At 40.6% G+C, this 20,459-nt stretch overlaps 1 protein-coding gene across 1 annotated transcript in view; it reads left to right on the top strand.

Annotated features, from left to right (window-relative positions):
- Window positions 1-10,093: 10,093 nt before the first annotated feature.
- The window catches only part of KDR (kinase insert domain receptor), a 44,299-nt gene continuing 33,933 nt past the window's right edge, over window positions 10,094-20,459 (top strand). Inside the window, exons 1-3 of the mRNA XM_074276504.1 lie at window positions 10,094-10,560; window positions 14,494-14,587; window positions 16,277-16,473. Of these exons, the coding sequence (XP_074132605.1) occupies window positions 10,497-10,560; window positions 14,494-14,587; window positions 16,277-16,473 (355 nt within the window). The 5' untranslated portion in view covers window positions 10,094-10,496. The remainder of the gene's footprint in view (window positions 10,561-14,493; window positions 14,588-16,276; window positions 16,474-20,459) is intronic.

Here is a 20,459-nt window from a genome sequence, read left to right as displayed (position 1 = left end):
CTTTTATTTATATTTCAAGGGGAGGGGTTATTTATTGATGTTTTGGAAACTCTGCAAAGCAGCTGATATGCAAAGAAAATAGAGCTTTTCTGCTATCACTGTGTAGCTCTCGAATATCAGGGAAGCAAAATTAGCCGGAAACATGATCATCAAACTGTTAGGGGCATGAATACCACAGAAAACAAATACAAGTAATTGGACAAATTGTAAATCATTTTATTGCAAACTGATGAGTTCTAATTTGTCATTTCTTTTTGGGCAAAAGTCTCTTTATGTGAATGTGTTGGTTTGGAACTTATAAAAAAACTTTTCTAAACATTATTTATAAAAGCAGCAGGGCAGAGTGAGTAGGGAGTCTGTCTTGGAGTCAAGAAAACCTAAGTTCAATTGATCAATCGATAAGCATTTATTAAGTACCTCCTGTGTGCTAGGCACTTCTATGCAAAGTGCTAGAGATTCAAAAAGGCGCAAGAGGAGTCCCTCCCCCCAGGAAGTTTATATCTAATGGGGGAGATAACATATAAACAAATACATGCAGAGCAAATTATGCACAGGACAAATAGAAAATAATTAACTGAGGAAAAGGGCTAAAATTAAGAGAGATTGGGAAGGGTTTCAATCCTCTGACCTATATTGGCTATTTGGCTGCCAATATTTAACTTCTCAATGACAGAGGCAATTGGAAAAGGTAAATTATAGGTGAGTCGCTGAGGGCATTTCCAAACTGGGGATTCTTTTCAATGATGAAATAAAGCCTCTCTACCTCCCCAAACAACAATAAACCATGTCTAAGCACACATGTGCACGCGTGTGCACCGACACACATACACATATTTTTGTGGAGAAAGAATAGTGTATATGCCTGTTTTATAAAATAATATTTTGAAGAAAACAAAAGTAATTTGAGAAGTAATCTTAGTCATCTTGAATATTGCAAAGTTCTTTCTTAAATCTACCTTACTTCTTGATCGGACTATTGTAATAATTTTCTAGTCGGTCTCCTAGAAATGAATCATTCCCCTTCTAATTTATCCTCTACATAGGTGCCAAGTTGATATTCCTAAAAGCCAGGTCTGACCATGCTCTTTTTCTGCTTAAGAAACTTCAATGGCTTCCTATTATCTCTAGGATAAGATGTAATCTCTGTCATTTAAAGCCTTTTATAATTGGACTTGTGTTTATCTTTCTAGGCTAACACATAATTTCCTTTCATTCCTCCATGTTCCAGCCAAACCAATCTATTCACCTTTCCTTGCACATAATCTTCTGTCTCCTGCTTCTGTAATTTTGGATAGGCTACATCCATTCTCCTTCCTCATCTACACCTTTGGAACCCTTAGCCCCTTCAAATCTCATGCCAAGTGTTAATCTTTTCACTTGTTAGGGCTACCCTTGACCCAGGAATTATTTTGTATTTATCAAATATTCCTTTGTATTTATTTTATATTTACATAAAGAGGGTCCCTACATTGATGAAACCACAAGATTATTATTGTTTTCAATAAACAAAAGCATATTTTCTTTCTTTTCTTGTGCTACTCTTTTCCACCATTTGCAAAATAAAAAAAAATGAATCTTCTGTTAAAATATGCAAAATCAACCCAAAATTTTCTATATTGTCCATATTTAAAAATGCATCTTGATCTACATCCTGAATCCATCCCCTCTTTGTAAATAGTGGGAAGCATGTCTCATTATGGATCTTATAAGTTATAGGATCTTAATGATGGTTCCCCCCAGGAGAATGAAAACCCCTTGTGGTCTTTCTATTCTTAATGTCTTATACAACGTCTGACTCAAAATAAGTGCTTAATAAATACTTGCTGAATTGAATTAAATTGAATTGACCCTGAATTTTTGAGGCTCATGCCATTGGAGGGCTTTGGATATGGACTTGTTGATCAACTATGATGATTATTCAAAGATAAGCTTTGCTAGCTTGTGTACATACTCATTGCCAGAAAGATTTTCATTCATTCATTTGTTCATTCGTTCGTTTGTTTTTACAGAGGCAACTCATGAAATCATCTACTAATGTGTGGAAGGAGCATCAACTCCAGGGATCTCAGATCCTTGAAAATGAAATGTAAGCATCATAAAAAGTCAGCTTTGGGAATAAGATAAGAGAACTGGGTCAGGATTCTAATTCTATTACTTGGTATCAGTGAGAAGGGGCAGCTTGTTTTACTTCTCTTCTCTGTCTTGATGTCCTCACTTGTAAAATGAGGTTTTTGGATTAGATAATCTTTAAAGTTCTTTCTAGTTTAAAATCTTTTGACACAACTAGATGATTTTTGTAGTTTCTGTCTTTCTTTTTCCACTACTATTCCATTACCAATGAAAAGAGTACTTCAGTGGCTGTAGAACTTATTCACTATTTTTTCCATTTCTTGTTAGTGTTATGTGCCCTTAAGGATGTATATTAGGGTCATGGAGAGTGAGTCAGAAAAATCTGTGGTAAAATCTTGTCTTTGATGCTAGCTGCGACTAAGGAAGTCTCTTCACCAATTTGTGGCTCAAGCATCTCCCCAGGATAAAACAATGTGGGGTTCTGGAGAGTAAGTACACTGTATCTCATGTCAGCAGACCTGTTCAGAATCCCACCCCTGATGTTTGTCCTTATCTGTAAAATAAGAAAATTGAGCCATGGTCTCTGAAGTCCCTTCCAGTTATAAATCAATTAAGTCAGAGATGTCAGCAACACAAGGACCAGATGAAAATGTAATTAGGAAAAGAGTTTGATGAACTGATGCAAAGTGAATTGAGCAGAACCAGGAGAACACTGTACATGTTAACAACAATGCTGTATGAAGTTAAATTGGGAATGACTTAGCTATTCTCAGCAATACAATATTCCAAGACAATTCCAAAGGACTCAGGATGAAAAATGTTATCCACTCCCAGAGGAATAACTTATGAAATCTGAGTGCAGATCAAAGAAGACTATTTGGCCACTTTTTTCATGTTTTCCCCCCACCCTTTTTGGTCTGTTTTTTTCTTTCACAATATGACTAATTCCACTAACATGGAAATATTAGTGTGGAATTAATGAGAAAAAATGTACATAATTGCACATATGTAACCTATTTCAAATTACTCATCATCTCAGGGAAGGAGGGATGAGGAAGAGAAGGAGGAAATTTGAAATTCCATTTTTTAAATGAATGTTAGAAAATTATCTTTACGTGTACTTGGGGGAAAATAAGATACTATAAAATATAATTGGGAAATATTGAACAAAATATAAAAATATGACAGAATATAGATAATGTTAATATATGGTTTTACTATGTCTATATGCAGTGACCTTTAGGGACAGTTTAGTGATCTCTGTTTTGACTTGACATCATTGGACTAAGTCATGGCTGTGCTATACTCTGGCTTGGTATAGGGAATTCCTCCTAAAATCACAAATCCCTTGAGTATTCAACAACGATTTACTTATACATTTCTCTCATCTATTTTACTTTTTGGAGAGATAATTGTGAAATGACAGAGAAGTATAATTTTCATAAAATAAGAATAGCAAGTGAATCAGTAGTAGAATCTACTAATTATTAAGAGTTTTCATTTTCTCAAAAATAAATGTTAAAATCATATAAAACCATGTCATCTAGGTGATGAGAAAAAAGCCTTACAGTACAAAGCTTGGGCTGACTTATCCCTGATAGCCAAAAATAGTAGTGATATGATCATAGATGAAGAAGGTGGGATTGAAGGTGGAAGAAGAGCAGAATATTATGATGATTTGGCTCTTAACAAAACTTAGTCTAATCTGGTTCTGTCTAAATCCACAGTGTTTATTCCTATTGAGAATGACCCCAGGAATCTTAGACAAGTCTTAGATCATTATGGTCCTAAAAATTCTAGGGAAGTATGGGTTTCAGGTCCTGGATAGGGTTGGGAGGGAAAGAATAGGGAGGGAGAATCATTCATGTCATGTTTGAGCTTAGAGATCCAGTTTGATTGGGGGATTCTTGGAGCCTTCCTGGAGTTCATCCTAGAGGAATCTGCCCCCTGCCCCAGGTTCAGCTATATTCTGTTGGTCTGCTACCCCAGAGCAAGTAAAACATCTAGGAAAATATATAGGTTCCAGGCTTTCAACAGGATTGGAAGGTGGTATCAACAGGAAAGAAAATGGTAGCATCAGTTCTATTTTCTTCCCACCAGAAAAAGCTGGGGACCTTTTCTCATCCCTAGTAGTAAAGAAAATAAATTGTTGGACTTAGAGTCAGGAAGATTCAAGTTTGAATCCTTCTCCAAATACTTACTGGCTATAAAACCCTGTGCAAGTTACACAGCTTTTCTCTGCCTCAGTTTCCTCATCTGTAAAATGGGAATGATAATACAATCTACCGACAGGGTTGTTGTGAAGATCAAATGAGAAAAACCACATTCCATACACACACCATTCAGTGAATCTGCCTAGATCATCTTTGGATTGTTTCAATTTGCTTCACAATTTAAACATTATTTGGATGTTACATTTTCCTTTCATAAAAATATTTGAAGAATCTATGTAGTAAATTTCCTTTCATCAAAATGTAGGGCTTTGATCGCTTCCATGTCTGTTCATCTGTGCATCTCTCATCTGTATTTTTCACTATCACTGTATCCCCATAAAATAGTCTTCCTTGCATTTTTGTGGTACTCCATAGATGCCAGGGGAACAGGCAGACTAGACTATCTTTTAATTGTTGTTTGTTTTTAATGGCTTTCCTTTCTTTCATCAAATACATCCTTTGCACCACTTGTCCTGTGCAATTCCTCATCTGCAATAGGTTGCATTCTGCTCAAATTCAATATAAGCTTTTCATTGCCCTTTGGTAATCTTTTACTTCAAGACTTCAGAGAATGTAGTGACTCATGGCCATAAAATATCCCTAGATTATTATTGGTGTTAAAAAAAAAAACCATGGACCTTAGTTTCAGAGAAAGCTGGAGATCACTAAAAAATCAACTGTACAGTTCTCTAAAAGGAACACAACTTTTTTCTCTTTCTCCTGTTCGCTGTTAAGCCCAGCACATTGTCCACTTGTAGTACTTGTCCCAGATATGATATACGGACTCTAAAAGGTGTAGTTTGCTCATCCAATTGCATATCATGGTTTGGACCATAGAAATTCTTCATCCATTTTGTCTTCTCTATCCATTTTTTTTACATTATCCACTCTTTTACATTAATCTGGACATCATTTAGGAGGTTCTACATTATTATGGAGTTTATTACAATTAGCACAAAATCTTTTACAAACAGGAACATTTGGAAGACCTTACTATCTATAGAGAAATTTTTCCATTTATACTCTGTGTTTGATCTCCTCCAGGACAGAGATGAACATCTTTACTGGGATACATACCACCGTTAAATGCTTAGATTGATCATGACAATCAGGACCTTTGAATAAAGTTATCTTCATAGATTCATGATTTAAGCAATTGTGTGTAATTTTGATATATATTTGTGGGGCATCTTGTTGGAGGAGACCCTTTAAGATAGTAGTTTGCCCCATCAAAAAAAAATGCTTTTATATAGTCAATAGAATTACAAACACAATAGCCTCTTGTGTTAATCTCCGACTTAATTTTATGATTGTAAACATGCAATAATTGGCACATAACGGACACTTAATAAATCCTTGTTGATTATCACTGGTAAAAGACTGGCTATTCCCTTCTAATCCTAAACCTAGTGTAATGGTAGATCATTCTCAAAAATTTTTGCACAGTTGGGAAGATGCCAGTTTGGTAAGCAAATAAATTGGTAGATTGATACTCTCTAGGTCACTATTCCATAGGCAATACTAAGGTCCAAATGTTTTTTCCTCTTTGGAATTTTCCTTCCTTTCCCCTACCTAAAAAACGGATCCACAAGTGCCTTTGGAATTGTTTCTTGGATCTCTTTTGGAAGTAATGTTTAGCATTTTTCTCATCTCTGTTTATTTCAGTGCCATTTTTATTTCTTCCAGCACACAAGTAGGGCCTTAATGTCCAGATTTAAATGTGATTGTTTCATTGTTCTTGATGGTGGAAATACTTCAACGGAATCTTTATGGACCTTTTCTGCATCGTGTCCATTTGTTGTTCTTTAACTTTGGTGCTTAAGTACTCTTGGGATGACTTCGTTTAATTGGATCTCTAGTCAAGCTTCCTTTAAAGTCGCTTTCCCCCTACCTCTTTCTGTTTTATGAGATGATGCTTTTCACAATCTTCCATCAGACTTTTCTATAATATCTTATAAACAATCGTATATCCTAAACTAGCGTTGCTCTTGACTGCCATATTTCTCTGCTTGGCAAGGAGATCAAGTGTTTCCTGGCTGAGGCAGGTTTTTGTTTCTTTTATTTTCCTCATTATGATAATTCATTATAGCAGTTAAACTTCTGTATGGGATTGTTATGAGCAAGGACAATACCACTATATATTATCTTACTTGTATTTTTAAAGTTTTATTTATGTTTCACTAGCAATAATGTTTCACTTTCCAATAATGCTCACCGGAGATGTCTCCTTATAACAAACAACAAAAACCAGTTAATCAGACCCAACTGATGGAGCAATTATTTTGAGCAGCATGTGTATCATTCTGCTACTGTACTCCACCACATGTGGATAGGACTATTATTCTGTATTTTAGATAGATTTTTTCTTTATCAGCTCCACACAATGCATAAAAGATGGAAAATCTGTTTTGTAGTTGTTAGGCTTATCAGAATTTTTAGTCATAATATAAATACTGAAAACTGGATTGTCTTTTTAGTAATACTTGTCTTTCAAGTGAAAAAGCCTTATTAACTGAACTACAAAATACTAGCTCTTACTTAGTAGAGGAAAATACATTGAGATATAGAAAGGAGGCAGCCTTTAGTGAAAGATGAAGAATAATTTTTGTGTTTCCCAAGTAGCAGTCTAACTATAAATATAGCTGAGACGTGGAACCAAACATCTGGCAAAACAGCCATATTCTTCTAGAACAGAAAATAAACAAAATATCAAAATAAAGGCAAAGGAAATAAACACCAACCTGTAAGATGAAAATGTATAATAACAAAAGTTCTAACATTTGAAAATCAGCAAATCAGTGGGAAAAAAAAGTAGATTAAAATAACCTGACGGGTCAAGAGAAAAGAAAGCACATTGGGGATGGATGGTAGAAAGAAAACTTCAACTGAGTTATTGAAAATCCTGTGGTCAGTCTTTATTTTATTTTATTTTTTTAAATTGTGAAAAGATGAGGACTGGTAAAATAGACTAACTGGAATTTATTAGGATAATGTTTTATGTCAGTGATCCTGGGGAACTTCCATGACATCTGTTTGTAAGTCAGCAAATCTAAATATTTAGATTCTGGTTAGCACATATCAATGTTTTTTTCAATAGAATGTAACTTTCTGGAGGACAGGAATTGTTTCATTTTTGTCTTTGTATCTCAAGTGCTCAAGTACAGTGTTGGTCAGAAACCAGACATGTGATAAATACTTGTTGATTGAATCCAAAGTAATGATGATGAAAACAGAACTGAATATGAGGGAGAATAATTGTTTCTGGTCTACATACAAAAGATCTAGCTTCTTTGGCTGAACAAAGAAGGGGAAGGGTAACAACATTATGCAAAGATCTGGGACCCTGATCTAGAAATTAGTAGACCTATTTCTACTCTAGTTTTGCTATGTGAGCTTGAGCAAATCAATTATCTAATCTCTCTGAACTTTAGTTATTCAATCTCTAAATTAGAAAAGGAACCCTAGCCTAGACTGGTGTTCCCCAGGTGGTGAACTGCAGACCCTTAGGGACCAAAGAATTATTTCAATATGTTTGCATATCTCTAGATAAGCATACATACCCTGAGTAGAATAAATACAATATATTTCTCACATGTACATATTATACATTTTCAAATGTTACTATTGAGCTAAGCCATCTCAAAGATTTCTTTAAGTTCTGGAATTTTACCAGTCTCTGATTGGCATGTAATGGAGACGAAGGGAATAACAACCAGGACTGGGAGGTGAGAATTGTTTAGGAGATAGGGAAAGCTTCCCCAGGGCTATGTCCTACCTATGTTGTGTTCTTCCAGACACAAACATCCTTCCTTCTGACTCATCAGTCATCAGTTTTAATCTGGTAAATTTCATTTTAAGTGTGTTTTGAGAGTGGAACTAAGTAGTCGAGAGTATGTTATTTAAGGAAACTTTTGTTAAAATAAAAATGATTTCTTTATTTTAAAAAAGAAGTTGACTAGCCAAGTGGAGGGTGAGATAAATATCAGGACATATCTGAGAAGATGACCTCTTTACTTCTAATTCACCTCTTATTCTATTATGCCTGGTTAATTCAGGCAAAAGGGTGTCGAATAGTATTTACTGGGAGTGGAGGATTTAGTTTGTAAGGTTAATTATAGTAACTAGGAGGATTTGTATTGGTCTACTTCTATTATGATGAAGTTTCTTTCTGTAAACCTGCCTTCTTCTGGTCACTCTCACTGATTAAAAAAAGAACCTACATCTTCCAAGGAGGCAAAAAACATGGGGATTTACCAGATTCTGCGATTGAACTCAGAATAAATCCAGTGTGACTCCTGGGATATGAAAGGGGAAAATGAAGGAGAACAAAATGGGAACTGGAATAAAAAAAAATGTATTCAGAGACCCATTCCCATACTTTCCACCTAATTCCCTCTTTTTTAAAAACTTTTTTAAAATAGTTTTTATTTACCAGATCTATGCATGGGTAATTTTACAACATTGAAAATTGCCAAACCTTTTGTTCTAATTTTCCCCTCCCCCCCGTGGCAGGTTGACCAATACATTTAACTTTTTTTTTTTTTTAAATGAAGCCTTTTATTTTCAAAACTTATGCGCAGACAATTTGACAACACCGACCCTTGCAAAGCCTGGTGTTTCAGATTTTTTCCTCCTTCCCCCATGCCCTCCGTTAGGTGGCAAGCAATCCAATATATGTTGAACATGTTAAAATATATGTTAAACCCAATATGGGTAAACATACTAAATCCCTCTTCTGCCCCAGAAAGGTAGAAAGGATCCCAGGCTCACAAACTATTTCCACAGGTCAGATAGATTCAGAGGGGAGTAAGAGCTCTTTCTTAGGTCAAGGAAGGCCCAGAACCCTGAACCACCAAACCTCTCTAGGAGCCATTTTGGGCACAGTTGGTTCTGATTCTGCCTGGCAGGGAAAGGGAAACAGGCCCTTCTGAGGACGAAGTTCGCTTCCTCCAAGGAGCATCCCTCTGCTCATCACTGCAGGGTGAGGGCTCTCATCGCTGACTCCGGTCCCCAATCTTGTTGTCCCTGGTTGGGTTAGGGGGGGATTCCTCCCCTCTGCAGCCCCAGCTGCAGAGGTGCTACTCCTTCCTCCTCCTTCCACTTGAGTTTTGCCGCCCCCGCCCCTGCCCCCACTTCCTTGCACGATTGAATGAAATTTGCCGTCCCGTCGGAGGCCGAGACGTCCCTCTCCGTTTACTTTAGGCTTCCCTGGCTTCGAGGGAAAGCAGCTCGGGCTCACAGAGGGAAGATCGCCAAGGAGATCTGGCTGTTAAAGGCACAATTTGTGGAAACCACTGAGGCTCTGTCGCCCTCCGCCTGGCAGTGTCTCCAGGGGGGAGGAGCAGCCAATGGGATCTCTAGAAGCTCCAGAGCCAGTGTCTTATGCGTTAAAACAATAATCATGAGGGAGACCTTAGCACCTGAAGGCATTTTCCATTAGCTAGCCCCACGTCTTCGTTTGAGATTGAAACCTAGAGCGGACGGGCTTCGCTAGGGGCCCGGGGATAACACCCAGTCTCAGTCAGAGCGCTTTCTCCTGCGCTCACCCATCTATCGATGCAACGGGGACCCCTTTTGGAGGCTGCGCCAGGGATCGGAGGCTGGGAAGTGGCCTCTGCAGGGGGCCTATCGGCGAGTGCACAGTTATCTGGGCCTGTCTGCTCCAGGTCCAGGGAAATCTTAGCCAGGGCTAGGTAAAGATTAGGGGCAAGGCGTGGGCGGGGGCGGGGGCGGGCCGGGGCGGGCCGGGGCGGGTCCGGCGCACGCAAAGGCCAGCTCCGCCCCGTGTGCTCACAAGAGGAGCCGGCGGAGGGGCTGCCCCGGCGCAGATTCCCGGGCAGGCTCCCAGGAACGCGAAGCGGGCTCCGGCCGGTCCGTTCCCCCTCCTCTCCTTCTCCCATCCCTCGTGCCCCCCGCGAGCTCAGAGTCCCTCCCGGAGCCAGAGCGAGCTCCGCGCCGGCGAGAAATCTTCCCTCCCTCAGCGAGCTCCGCTTTCCCCTGGCGCCAGTGAGGGGCACCGGCCCGGGCACCGAAGCCGGAGGCATCTGCGCCCGGCGCCCTCGCCTCCCTCCCGCCCTGACTGGCAGCTCCTGGTACTGGAGGCGGGGGAGTGGCTCCCAGCGCGCCAGTAACGGGGAAGGAAAGCCCCCGGGGCAGGAGCGGGCGCTGGAGCCTCTGGATGCTGGAGCCTCCCGCGTCCGGCCGCTGCTGAGAATGGGAAGCGCCGCGATGCTTCTGCTGCTCCTGAGCCTCGTTGGGAAGAGCCTGCCGGTCTCAGGTAAGGGGTCCTGGGCACGCGGGAGCCGCTCTCGCGGGAAAAGCCGGGGGCCGGGAAGGACGGGGAATCCCATCTGGCCTTTTGCCGAAGCCCCCCGGAGAGTAAGACTTCCTCCGGCCAAAGCCGGGGGGCTCCCACGGGTTATAAAGGCGGCCGCGATCCGTGAAGAGGTGGCAGGGAGCGCAGCCCGCCAGCTGGAAGGGGCCCTCGGCCTCAGCACTTACTTAGCGCTTCCGAGTTTTCAAAGCACTCTAAATACAGCCGCACAACAAGTCTGTGCGGTCAAGTGCGACAGGTATCATTACGCCTGTTTTACAGATTATTTACAAAGTCACCAAAGATTTTACAAATTTTACAAATAAAGAAACTGAGGCTCAGGGAAATGACCTGACTTGCTCCGGATCACGCTGCTAGTCCGTGTCAGAATCAGAATTCGAACTCAGGGCTTCCGGATTGCAAGAGCCAGACTCATTCATCAATGGTGCCTTGCGGTCACCAATCTATTCCAATCCAGTCCTGCATTTTACAAATAAGGAAACTGAGGCTCAGGAGAGGGGAGTTGTTTGTCCCGGGGCGCACAGCTCGGAGTAGCGGATCTGGGATGCTTATCTGACTCGCGCTTCACGCGGTACTTAGAGACGCTAGAGACCACAGGCCCGTCCCCTCCCCCTTTCCGAAGGGACTAGGTGAGTAGCTGTGCCTCGAGTCTCGGGTTCGGGGCTGCAGGCGTAGACGAGGCAGACGAGGAAACCGGTGTGGCCGCTGAGCCCCGGAGAGAGAGCGGAGCAGACTTGGGGCGTCCCGGCCGCCTCCCAACCCCGGCCTCGCACGCCCCGGGACGTATGGGAAAGAGGAGCTCTTCTCGTGGCGGCTGCGGAGGGAACCGGGTCCTCTGCTGGCGGCGCGCGGAGGCTGCGGGGACTCGCGGGGACGTGGAGCTCGGGCAGCCCCCCGGCCGCAGCATCCCCAGCCGCCCCCCTTCTTCGGGCACTTGGCAAGCGCCCCCTCTCCGAGGCACCAATCCCTTTGTCTGAAGTGGGGGCCCCCCCGGGGCCGGGCACCTTCCGGGCCAGGTGCCCCTTCTTGGCTCCGAGGGCGCATTTTCCGCGAGATTACGATTACGCAGAAGCTGGGGCAGTAAGCCCCTTTGGGGCGCTCCCAAACGCACGCTGGGATTGTTATTTCCCCGCGGCCACGCTTTATCGATCTCTAGAAAGTAAAAAGGTACTTCTGTGTTTACATGGAGGCAAAGGGATCCAGGCAGCTGCAGCAATTATCTGGATAATTCATGCTACTGGGGAGTTGGGAGGAGAGGGCTTTTTTTTCCCCCCTTTCAAAGAAAAGACTCCTCTCCCTCAATTATCCAGATTGTCAGTCTGCATTGATTGCATTTACCTTATAATTATTGGCCTCTCAGGCCTGAGAACTAGGTCAAACGGCTGGGTCCGTTGCTAAGGCACCCTCCCCTCCCTCCAGCCCCTTATATTTAGCCTCCAGCTCTGGGGTCCAGAAAGTGTGGGAGAGATCTGGATTCCAGAAAGAAGTGAGTTTCTTTTCAATCCAGAGGAAAGCGTTTCACTTTTCCCGAAGGGGCCCTCAGTGATGGGAGCGACCTTGCCCTCCAAACAGTAGGGAGGGAGCCGGCGGAGGGGTTTGATTCCCTCAGTGGCACTGGGTTCATAATTGCTGCCTTCAAGTTCTTCACACAGAAGCACTGTTGTCTCTCCTTCGGAGTTCGAACCGGGAAGGGGAACAGAAGGATTAATTAATTAACATTGGTTATAAGCTTTGGAAATAGAAGCAGCTTTCTGAGTAATAGAATACGCATTTCTTCCTCTAGAATTTATGTCTTAGAAATGTAAACCCATAACGAAGGGTCCCCCAAGTGAGTGCTGACTGTAATAGAAACAAGAATTTACATTAATTCAATTTCTATATTGTATCAGACAACAGTGCAGTTATTTAATGGAAAAGCTAACGGACTCAACTGTTCTTTTTTCTTGGGTTAGTTATTTGGAGTTGTATTTATCTTCTGTTTCTACTTAAAAAAAAAAAAAACAAAAAACAGCCAGGTGATTGTTACATGGGAAATAGTTTGCATGAGATCTGAATAATTTTGATCAACTGAGTTTATTTTTGCTTTGGGGATGCCCCTTCCCCCCACTTTTATCACATTACTCCAAACTGTACACCTTTAGTTAAGTCTTCATATCACACTACACATTTCTGAGCATCATCTTGTATTTTTCAATTTAATGGAGTTTATAAAAAATGGTTTATGAATGTTTTCATTATTATTCCTTCCCTTTCATTATTGTCCCTTTCTATTTTCTGTGGTGTAAAATATCTTTATACCACAGAATCCTCCATAAGAGAAAGAATAGCTAAATAAAACAAATGAGTATATCCACAGTGTTTGTAACACTCTCTGGGAGGATCCAGCTAGTGTTTTTCCAATCCACTTTAGAGATTCTGTATTAACCTTAATTTTTTTTTTACTATCCCATAGAAAATGAAGCTTCAAACTCATTTTTAAGGTTTTCTTTTGACTTTGGAAAACAATTTTTCATTGCATATTTGATGCAGAGGCAATTATTCCTTTCTTAATGAAAACTTTTATAATAAATTTGTAATAATGGATGTCAAGATCATTGCCAAGTCAACACCAATACCACATGCATTTTGGGACCTATTGACAAAGTTCAAATTCCTATTTTAAAACTTCACTCTTGTTCCAGGGGAAGGTAAAGTGGAAAGTTGAGGCTTTATCCAGAGGCAAAATGGGGAGTGTGGTTATTAGGAGATAGTTGGCTTTTCCCCCAACTATTCCCATTGACTATGTCTTTGGATAATATGGGATGGGATAAGATATAGAATAAATATCTACCCTTTCTGCTTTACTTTTCTTGTGTTGCCAATGGTTATATCAAGAAGCATCGAAATAATGGATTCTTTTTTTCCCCCAAATGATTAATTTGGTGTAACATCTCAATGAACAGACACAATATTGATTATTTCCAATAATTTTATGATCCATTACACTCATTAAGACAGTAGTGTCTTGGTATTCAGTCATTGCCCTGATGTCAATATTATTAGTGGGATGAATTTCCAATAGGTTGTGCATAAGTACAATTCAAAATTCTTCTTCTGCAGAATGGGATATAGTAGGCAAACTTTCCCATGGAACTATCCTGCTTTCAACCTATAAGTAAACTTTTCTTATTATCAATTTGTGACCAGAGCTGTGAGTCATTGGGCTCTGCATTCATCAGTTGGAATTCTTGCCCGCATCTCTAGGGAGCTAATGTGTACATTATTTGATATTGTGCTAGTTTCCCCCTGAACTCTTCTTCCCGGCCCCCTTCCACTTCCTCCTCAAGGACAGCTACCCTGAGCTACATTTGCAGCCTAGTTAAGAGAGGAAATATATTTTTTAATGGCATAAAGGAAAATGAGATAGAATTCACAGATTCTCCAGGTTGTGTAAAGGAACTCTGCCCATACAACACAAAATACATTCTGAGCAATATTCATTAATCAGCAGTTTAGACAAATGTGTGTATCCTACATTTTATAAGAATTGTGGTCCAGGATTTTCCCAGGGGAGTGAGCTCATCAAATGAAGGTTCATTTTATTTCAATGTCCCATATCCTTTTGTAAGACCTTGAAGTTGGCAAGGCAGGAAAACAGGAACTCCACCCTCGCTCCATGAATCCCTGAGCTGCTCTCCTAGTTTATGACCATCTGCCCATTCTTCCTGTTATGACAAAGCTTGTGAACTTTTACTAGAAATAGTGAAAAGTAACCTTTTAGTTTTGACACAATGAATTGCTAAAGGGGCAGTCAGTCCAAAAGCAAGGAGAAGTTTGCTTTGTTTGGGAAATCTTTTTCCTGTTGGGACTGCTCTGACTATATTCATCTCTCTCCAGGTTTCCCCACTGTTTCGCCTGATCCCCCAATTCTCAGCCCACAAAAAGACATACTTATCATAACAGCAAATTCAACTCTTCAAATTACTTGCAGGTAAGGAGTCCATAAAAAAAAAGCCTCTGGCTTTCATGAATATATTGCTCCTAATTTTTTGTAAATGAAGTACTGAAATCCCTTCCAAACTAGAGTCATGGTAGGTGAAAATTGACTTAGACTTAGTATAGTGACTCTATTTGCCACGAATAGCCTAAGATGTGGATCTATTTAGATCTTTTGGGGCTAGATCCCTGAAGGTTCTTGGATTCCCTTGGGTTAAGAGACCCAATAAATGGTTCCTGAAGTACTATGAGTTTTCCCCAAATCTTAGTAGCTCATATTCCTCTCTCCTTCTCAAGAGAATTTCACATTGATAAAATATGATTGTGGAAGTAGAAATTTAGCATTTGATTATGAGTATTCTTATGTAAACACTCTGCATAGATAAAGGACTGCCTTTTGACTGTCTCAGAATGTATATCTTTGCTTTCTACTGTAAGAAGTCACACTGTTGGTTAGACTAATTGGGTAAACAAATTTCTTGGCTTATCCTTGGCGTTTTAAAAGCCACTTTTCAGCAGAGAAGATAGAAGAGTTTGAGGAAGAGGGGATGTTATCTCTGGGAAACCCTCAGAACCTCCAAGTGCATTTTTTTAGGGCAGCAGAAAATGGTGAAAGAATTTTATATGAAGCCATGAGGGGCTAGAAAGCTCAAAGAAACTGATTCAGATCCTGCTGAAATGTCTCTCTGAAATTTCACTGGACACAAGCAACTGCTAGATCTAGAAGAACTAGGAGTAAATCCAACCTTAAATCATTTGAAACGGGTCCATTCCTCTAGGAAAGCCTCTGGGACACCTATATATAAATCCTTATTAAGTATAAGTCTCCATCCGATAAGTCTCCATCTCCCACTAAAGTGGTGATCTTACTGGAGTCCATATCCAATGGAGAATGATAAAGATACATGAGAAGCAGTCAATGGAAAAAAAAATAGTTCAACAGTTTTCCTCCAGCCCTCCCTTCCTGGGTAGGGCAGGATGCATCTTTCTCCAGTAGGAAAAGGACCCCCGAAAGTCCCACCTACTAAACTATCTAGAAGGTCAGATTTATTTGGCCAAATATGCCACAGCTGTATGGGGAAGGGGAGAGGGATGGAGGAGTGGAACCAAATTTATGATTTCATTGGTGCAGGGAGCTTTTAGTGAAAAACTTCTTCTTCTTTTTTTTTTTTTTTTTTTTTTTTTTTTTTTTTTTTTTTTTTTTTTTTTTTAAGTAAAGGCTAATACTTCTCTGCAACTTATAGTTTCAGCACTAGGAGGCTAAGTAATTTGCTCAGGATCAGTCACGGAATGTCAGAGGCGATATTTGAACCCTGGTCTTCCTGGCTCTTGATGTCTTTATGTAAATCTAACTTTAAGCCAAACACAAACCAGGACCTTTCTTAGAACAGACATAGACATGAGGGCCATGTCAGCTTCCCCAGTGAATCTTGCCCAGGTATGCACTCACTTTATTAAGTAAGTGAATGCATGATCGAAGAATAAAACCAGAGTTGTCTAAAGGAACTTCTGAACTACTTCCCATGGCAGTCTCTTGAATGAGAATTTGCCCTGTTGTTTTAGGAAGAAGAACTTGTAACAATGACTCACTGGCCCATACAATTTTCAGGCACAAAGCCTTTGTCTCTGGCTAGCTGACTGCCTTGCAATCCATCTGCTAACTTAGAACCATTTATTTTCTCAGGGGTCAAAGAGATTTGGACTGGCAGTGGCCCAACAATCAGGGCAGTTCCGATAATCGAGTAATGGTGACTGATTGCTGGGATGGTCCCTTCTGTAAGACACTCACAATTACAAAAGTGATAGGAAATGACACTGGAGCCTACAAGTGCCTGTACCGAGACAACGATGTGAGCTCAAGCATTTATATCTATGTTCAAGGTGAGTGGTTATAATTGACTTCCCATATGATTTCCCAGCCTCAGAACAAAGGAGAAACAAAGAGAGCCAAGCAGGATAAAAGCCTTCCTCTCAAAGGCTATCTGCAGACCAGAAACTACAAATTCTTCCCATGCAAAAAGCCGTTTCGGTGACTGCAGGTGTCATTCATTTGTTTCAGAGTCCGGTCCATGTCATGCTCGTTTCCTTAATTACACTAGTTCTTCTCTCTTATTCCAAAGCAGTCCATGATGACACTTCCATCTTCCCCAACAGCATTCCCAATGTGCATCCCAATTGAAATCTTCTGCATAGGAAGATTTGGGGGTGAAGTTAAGTGAGAAAGTATAACTGTTGGAGGATGAGAGCTTTTAAACTGGAGCTGTGTGTGTATTTCACGAGAAAAATTTTAACGATACTAGTTTTGTTTGTAGAGTAAATGGACCTTTGGCTTAAAGGTATATTCAATGATATCGCGCCATATGAGAGTTGTAGCATTTGTAATATCAGAGATAATAAATCAACAGATCTTGCTTTCTATGAATCAAAGATTTACAGTTGAATGGGATCTCAGGTATTATAATTTCTTAATTTTACAGATGGGGAAATTGAGGCTAAGAGAGATGGGTCTTATCCAACGTCATATAGCAGAAATAAAGAGAAGGGAAAGAATTTGAAACCTAATCCTTCAACCCCAAATCCAATGCTCTTTCTAATGTACTCTGCTTCCGTGAACTATCAGGCTCAAGGATTTCTGTTATTGAGACCCAGGGTATCCCTAATATTAGTTAGGGACTGATACTGGTTGCATACACCCAGCATCTAAGTGCTTTGTGATTTCCTTATCAGCAAACTGATTTAAGTTAAATTTGAGGCTCAGTAACTAGTGTTTTGCTTGACTATCCTGAGATTTCCATGATCCCTAAAGATAACTGGCTAAGATTTCTTCTGTCAAAGAAGCATTTCATTTGCAGAGAAAGACTCCAATCAGCTCTTCAGATCTTAAGTGCATGTCCATTTGCATTTCAATTGTGCAACATTCTCTTTTCTCCCAAATAATGGGAACTACATTGAAATAACATATACCATTATTGGATTGCACAAGACTTAAGAATGTTCGTTCCATTTGCCAGGTGTAGACATAACTCATGTATAGAATGCTTCTGATAAGACTGCAAGCTCCAGGTACCACCTCTCCCTGCATTATCTCCTTAGCCTCTCTTTCTTTTTCTCCTCAGTTAAAAAGCCATTCTCTCATTTGCCAGATCAGGCAAACTTCAGGAGGGGGACGCTTCAGTTGTGATTCTCTAGCTTCTTTTGATCTAGCAGGCTGAAGAGATCAGCCTATCTCTGGAGACTACAAGGATTTCCTGCTCTCAGCCTGGCTGGAAATGTTACAAGGAGAACGTCTCCTATAATATTTTGATATTTCCTTTGCTCAAGTCAGGAAGTGCAGAGACATGTGACAATTCCGTTCGCAAAGTAACAGTAAATATTTTGTTTGGGGAGGATGGGTGATTGTTTGGTTCTTTTTGTTTATTTCCTTTTGGGAGGAGACAATGAAGTAGAAGCCACTTGCCAGAGAGACTTTTAATGGCATCCAAGAGTTAATTCAGGTTCCAAGGGTACATCCTATAAGGGGAAGTTAAGCCATATTTTCATAGCATGCAGATGGAAGGTAGGATGTCATACCAAGAAGGTCAGTGCACTGTTTATTTGGGAGTTTCCTTGCCTTTCGTGGATTACTTCAAATGGCATGTCCTGTCCAAGGTTATGAATGATCCACAATGTTTTAGGAATTGAGCTGTCCAGATCTGGGGTCATGAGGATTTACAGTGGAAAAAGGTTGTCAGGATATTCCCCTTAAATAGCAGTTCAGTCTTGTGTCCCCATTTTTGCTTCCTTAGTCTTAGGCCCAATTCCCTTATAGAGGGGGGTAGAGTTAGGAAGTGGGGCCCTGGCCCCATCGGGTCTTGCTTTGACTTGTGTCCAGTGGAGAGACAAAAGTCAGACCTCCTGCTTTTCTGTCCTTTGCAGCTGCAGAGGAAATAGAGCTTCTCCTCTTTGTGGGTGGGGGTGGGCCTGGGAAAGAGATACTTATCCTTCCTCTCATCCAGGTTTTAACTGTTTCTTCCTCTGCCCAGCTTGGAATCTGTATTATGTTAGGTTTGAGAGGCAGACCCATGTATGAGTTTGCCATTGAGATCTGCTGGCCATATCTCTGGTCCAAACTATCCCTTTCTGAAGGGATGATGGTGGTTTTGCCACCAGGGTGTTTTGTACATTTTTTTTTCTTGCTGAGACATTTGGGGTTAAATGATTTGCCCAGGGTCACAAAGCTAGGAAGTGGTGAGTGTCTGAGGCCAAATTTAAACTCAGGTCCTCCTGACTTTAGGGCTGGTGTTCTACCCACTGCCCTCCTAGATGCCCCTCCTTTGCTAAAGTTTTGAAGATTTGTCTTTCTTTCTCTGTTGTTTAAACTCCAAGCTCTTTGATCACAGCAGCACTGATGTGAGTGGAAATTTTTCTCGGTTCCTGCCATCTGTAGTAGGGAAGCTCCCTTGAGTTAGGATGCAATGCTTCAATCCTCCTAATTATTAACTTAGCATACAGCAGGCAGTCTGCCTTCATGGTCTTAAAATGATGCAACTTTATGATGCTCTTCTGTATCACTCCTTAAACTTGAATTTGAGATTTATCTCTTCATATATATTAAGTCCGTAGATTAGTATTTACAAAAGGATTCATTTCTGCTGTTTCTACATAGTGGGCTGAAAAGAGCTAGTTCAAAAGTTTACTTTTAGTAGAGTTTAAACATGGTATGTAAAATCCTATAGATACTCATTTGCTCTTTTATCGCAAAGCTATGATATTGTTGGCAAAAAAGGAAGGGAAGATAAGGAAAGTGAAGTGAAGGAAAGGAAGAGAAAAAAAGGGAAATGAAGGGAAAAGAAGGAAAGGGGAAAAAGGGAAGATACAGAAAAGAAAAAGAGAAGGAAAGGAAAAGAAAGAAAGCAGGGGACAAGAAAAGAGCAAAGGGGAAGAAGAAGGGAAAGGGAAAGAAAAAAGGAAATGGAGAGATGAAAATTACTTTTATGACTGATAACAGTGTGGTACAGCTCTGAAGTCAGAGGACCTTTATCCATGTCACTTAACTTTGCTGGGTTTCATTTTCCTCATCTGTGAAATGAAGTTGCCCTGGATGCCCTGTGATGTCTTCCAGTCAATGTCCTCTGCTCTTACTAAAGCTTTCAGGGGTGGTTTTCATAAATAATGTCACCCTGATTCTTTATCTCTTCCCTTACCTCCAAACCTTTCTGTGCCTTTGTAAATGATACTTTCAGCTGACCTACGGGACCAGGCTTTTTCATTGAAAACAAAATCGAGGATTGAGCAATATGTGGATCCTAGACAACATAGTTGGCTGTAGGACCTAAATGGTGGCTATAGTTACCCCTTATGTTGGTAATCAGAGGAAGGGATGATAATCCCTTAATTCACACATCTATTAAGTTCCTATGCTAAGTGCTGGGCATTTGAACATATAAATGAAATTATTCATGCCCTTAAGGAGCTTACATTCTAAGGGGTGAGGAACTACATGATCATTTTATCAGTTTATACAGGGTAGTTTGTAAGAAAAGGAATTCTGGTTTCAAATCTTAGGTAAAATGTTTAAGATGAAAGTTAATCCCTAAATTTTGTTTGTCTTCATTGTGCAGTTCAGAATAAATTGGGATTGGGGTGGGGAAGATGAGGAGGGATCCAGGAAAGCTTCATGCAGAAGGTCAAAATCAGATGAAATTCTATGTCTTCATTGCCAGAATTTGTGGAAGAGTGCTGGTCCTATTCTGTTGTTGTAGACACATCTTGAAAATCTAATTTAAGTATCTTCTAAACAGGGAGAGGAATACTAGTACTTATTATCCAGGGGGAGGGAGGAACCCTTTAAGAAATTATAACAGGGATGATAATGAAAAAGGAACATT

This window comes from Sminthopsis crassicaudata, chromosome 6 (genome assembly GCF_048593235.1).
Source record: "Sminthopsis crassicaudata isolate SCR6 chromosome 6, ASM4859323v1, whole genome shotgun sequence".
Classification (NCBI taxonomy): domain Eukaryota; kingdom Metazoa; phylum Chordata; class Mammalia; order Dasyuromorphia; family Dasyuridae; genus Sminthopsis; species Sminthopsis crassicaudata.
The sequence above is the reverse complement of the archived record's forward strand: the minus strand, read 5'-3'. Positions and strand labels throughout refer to the sequence as shown.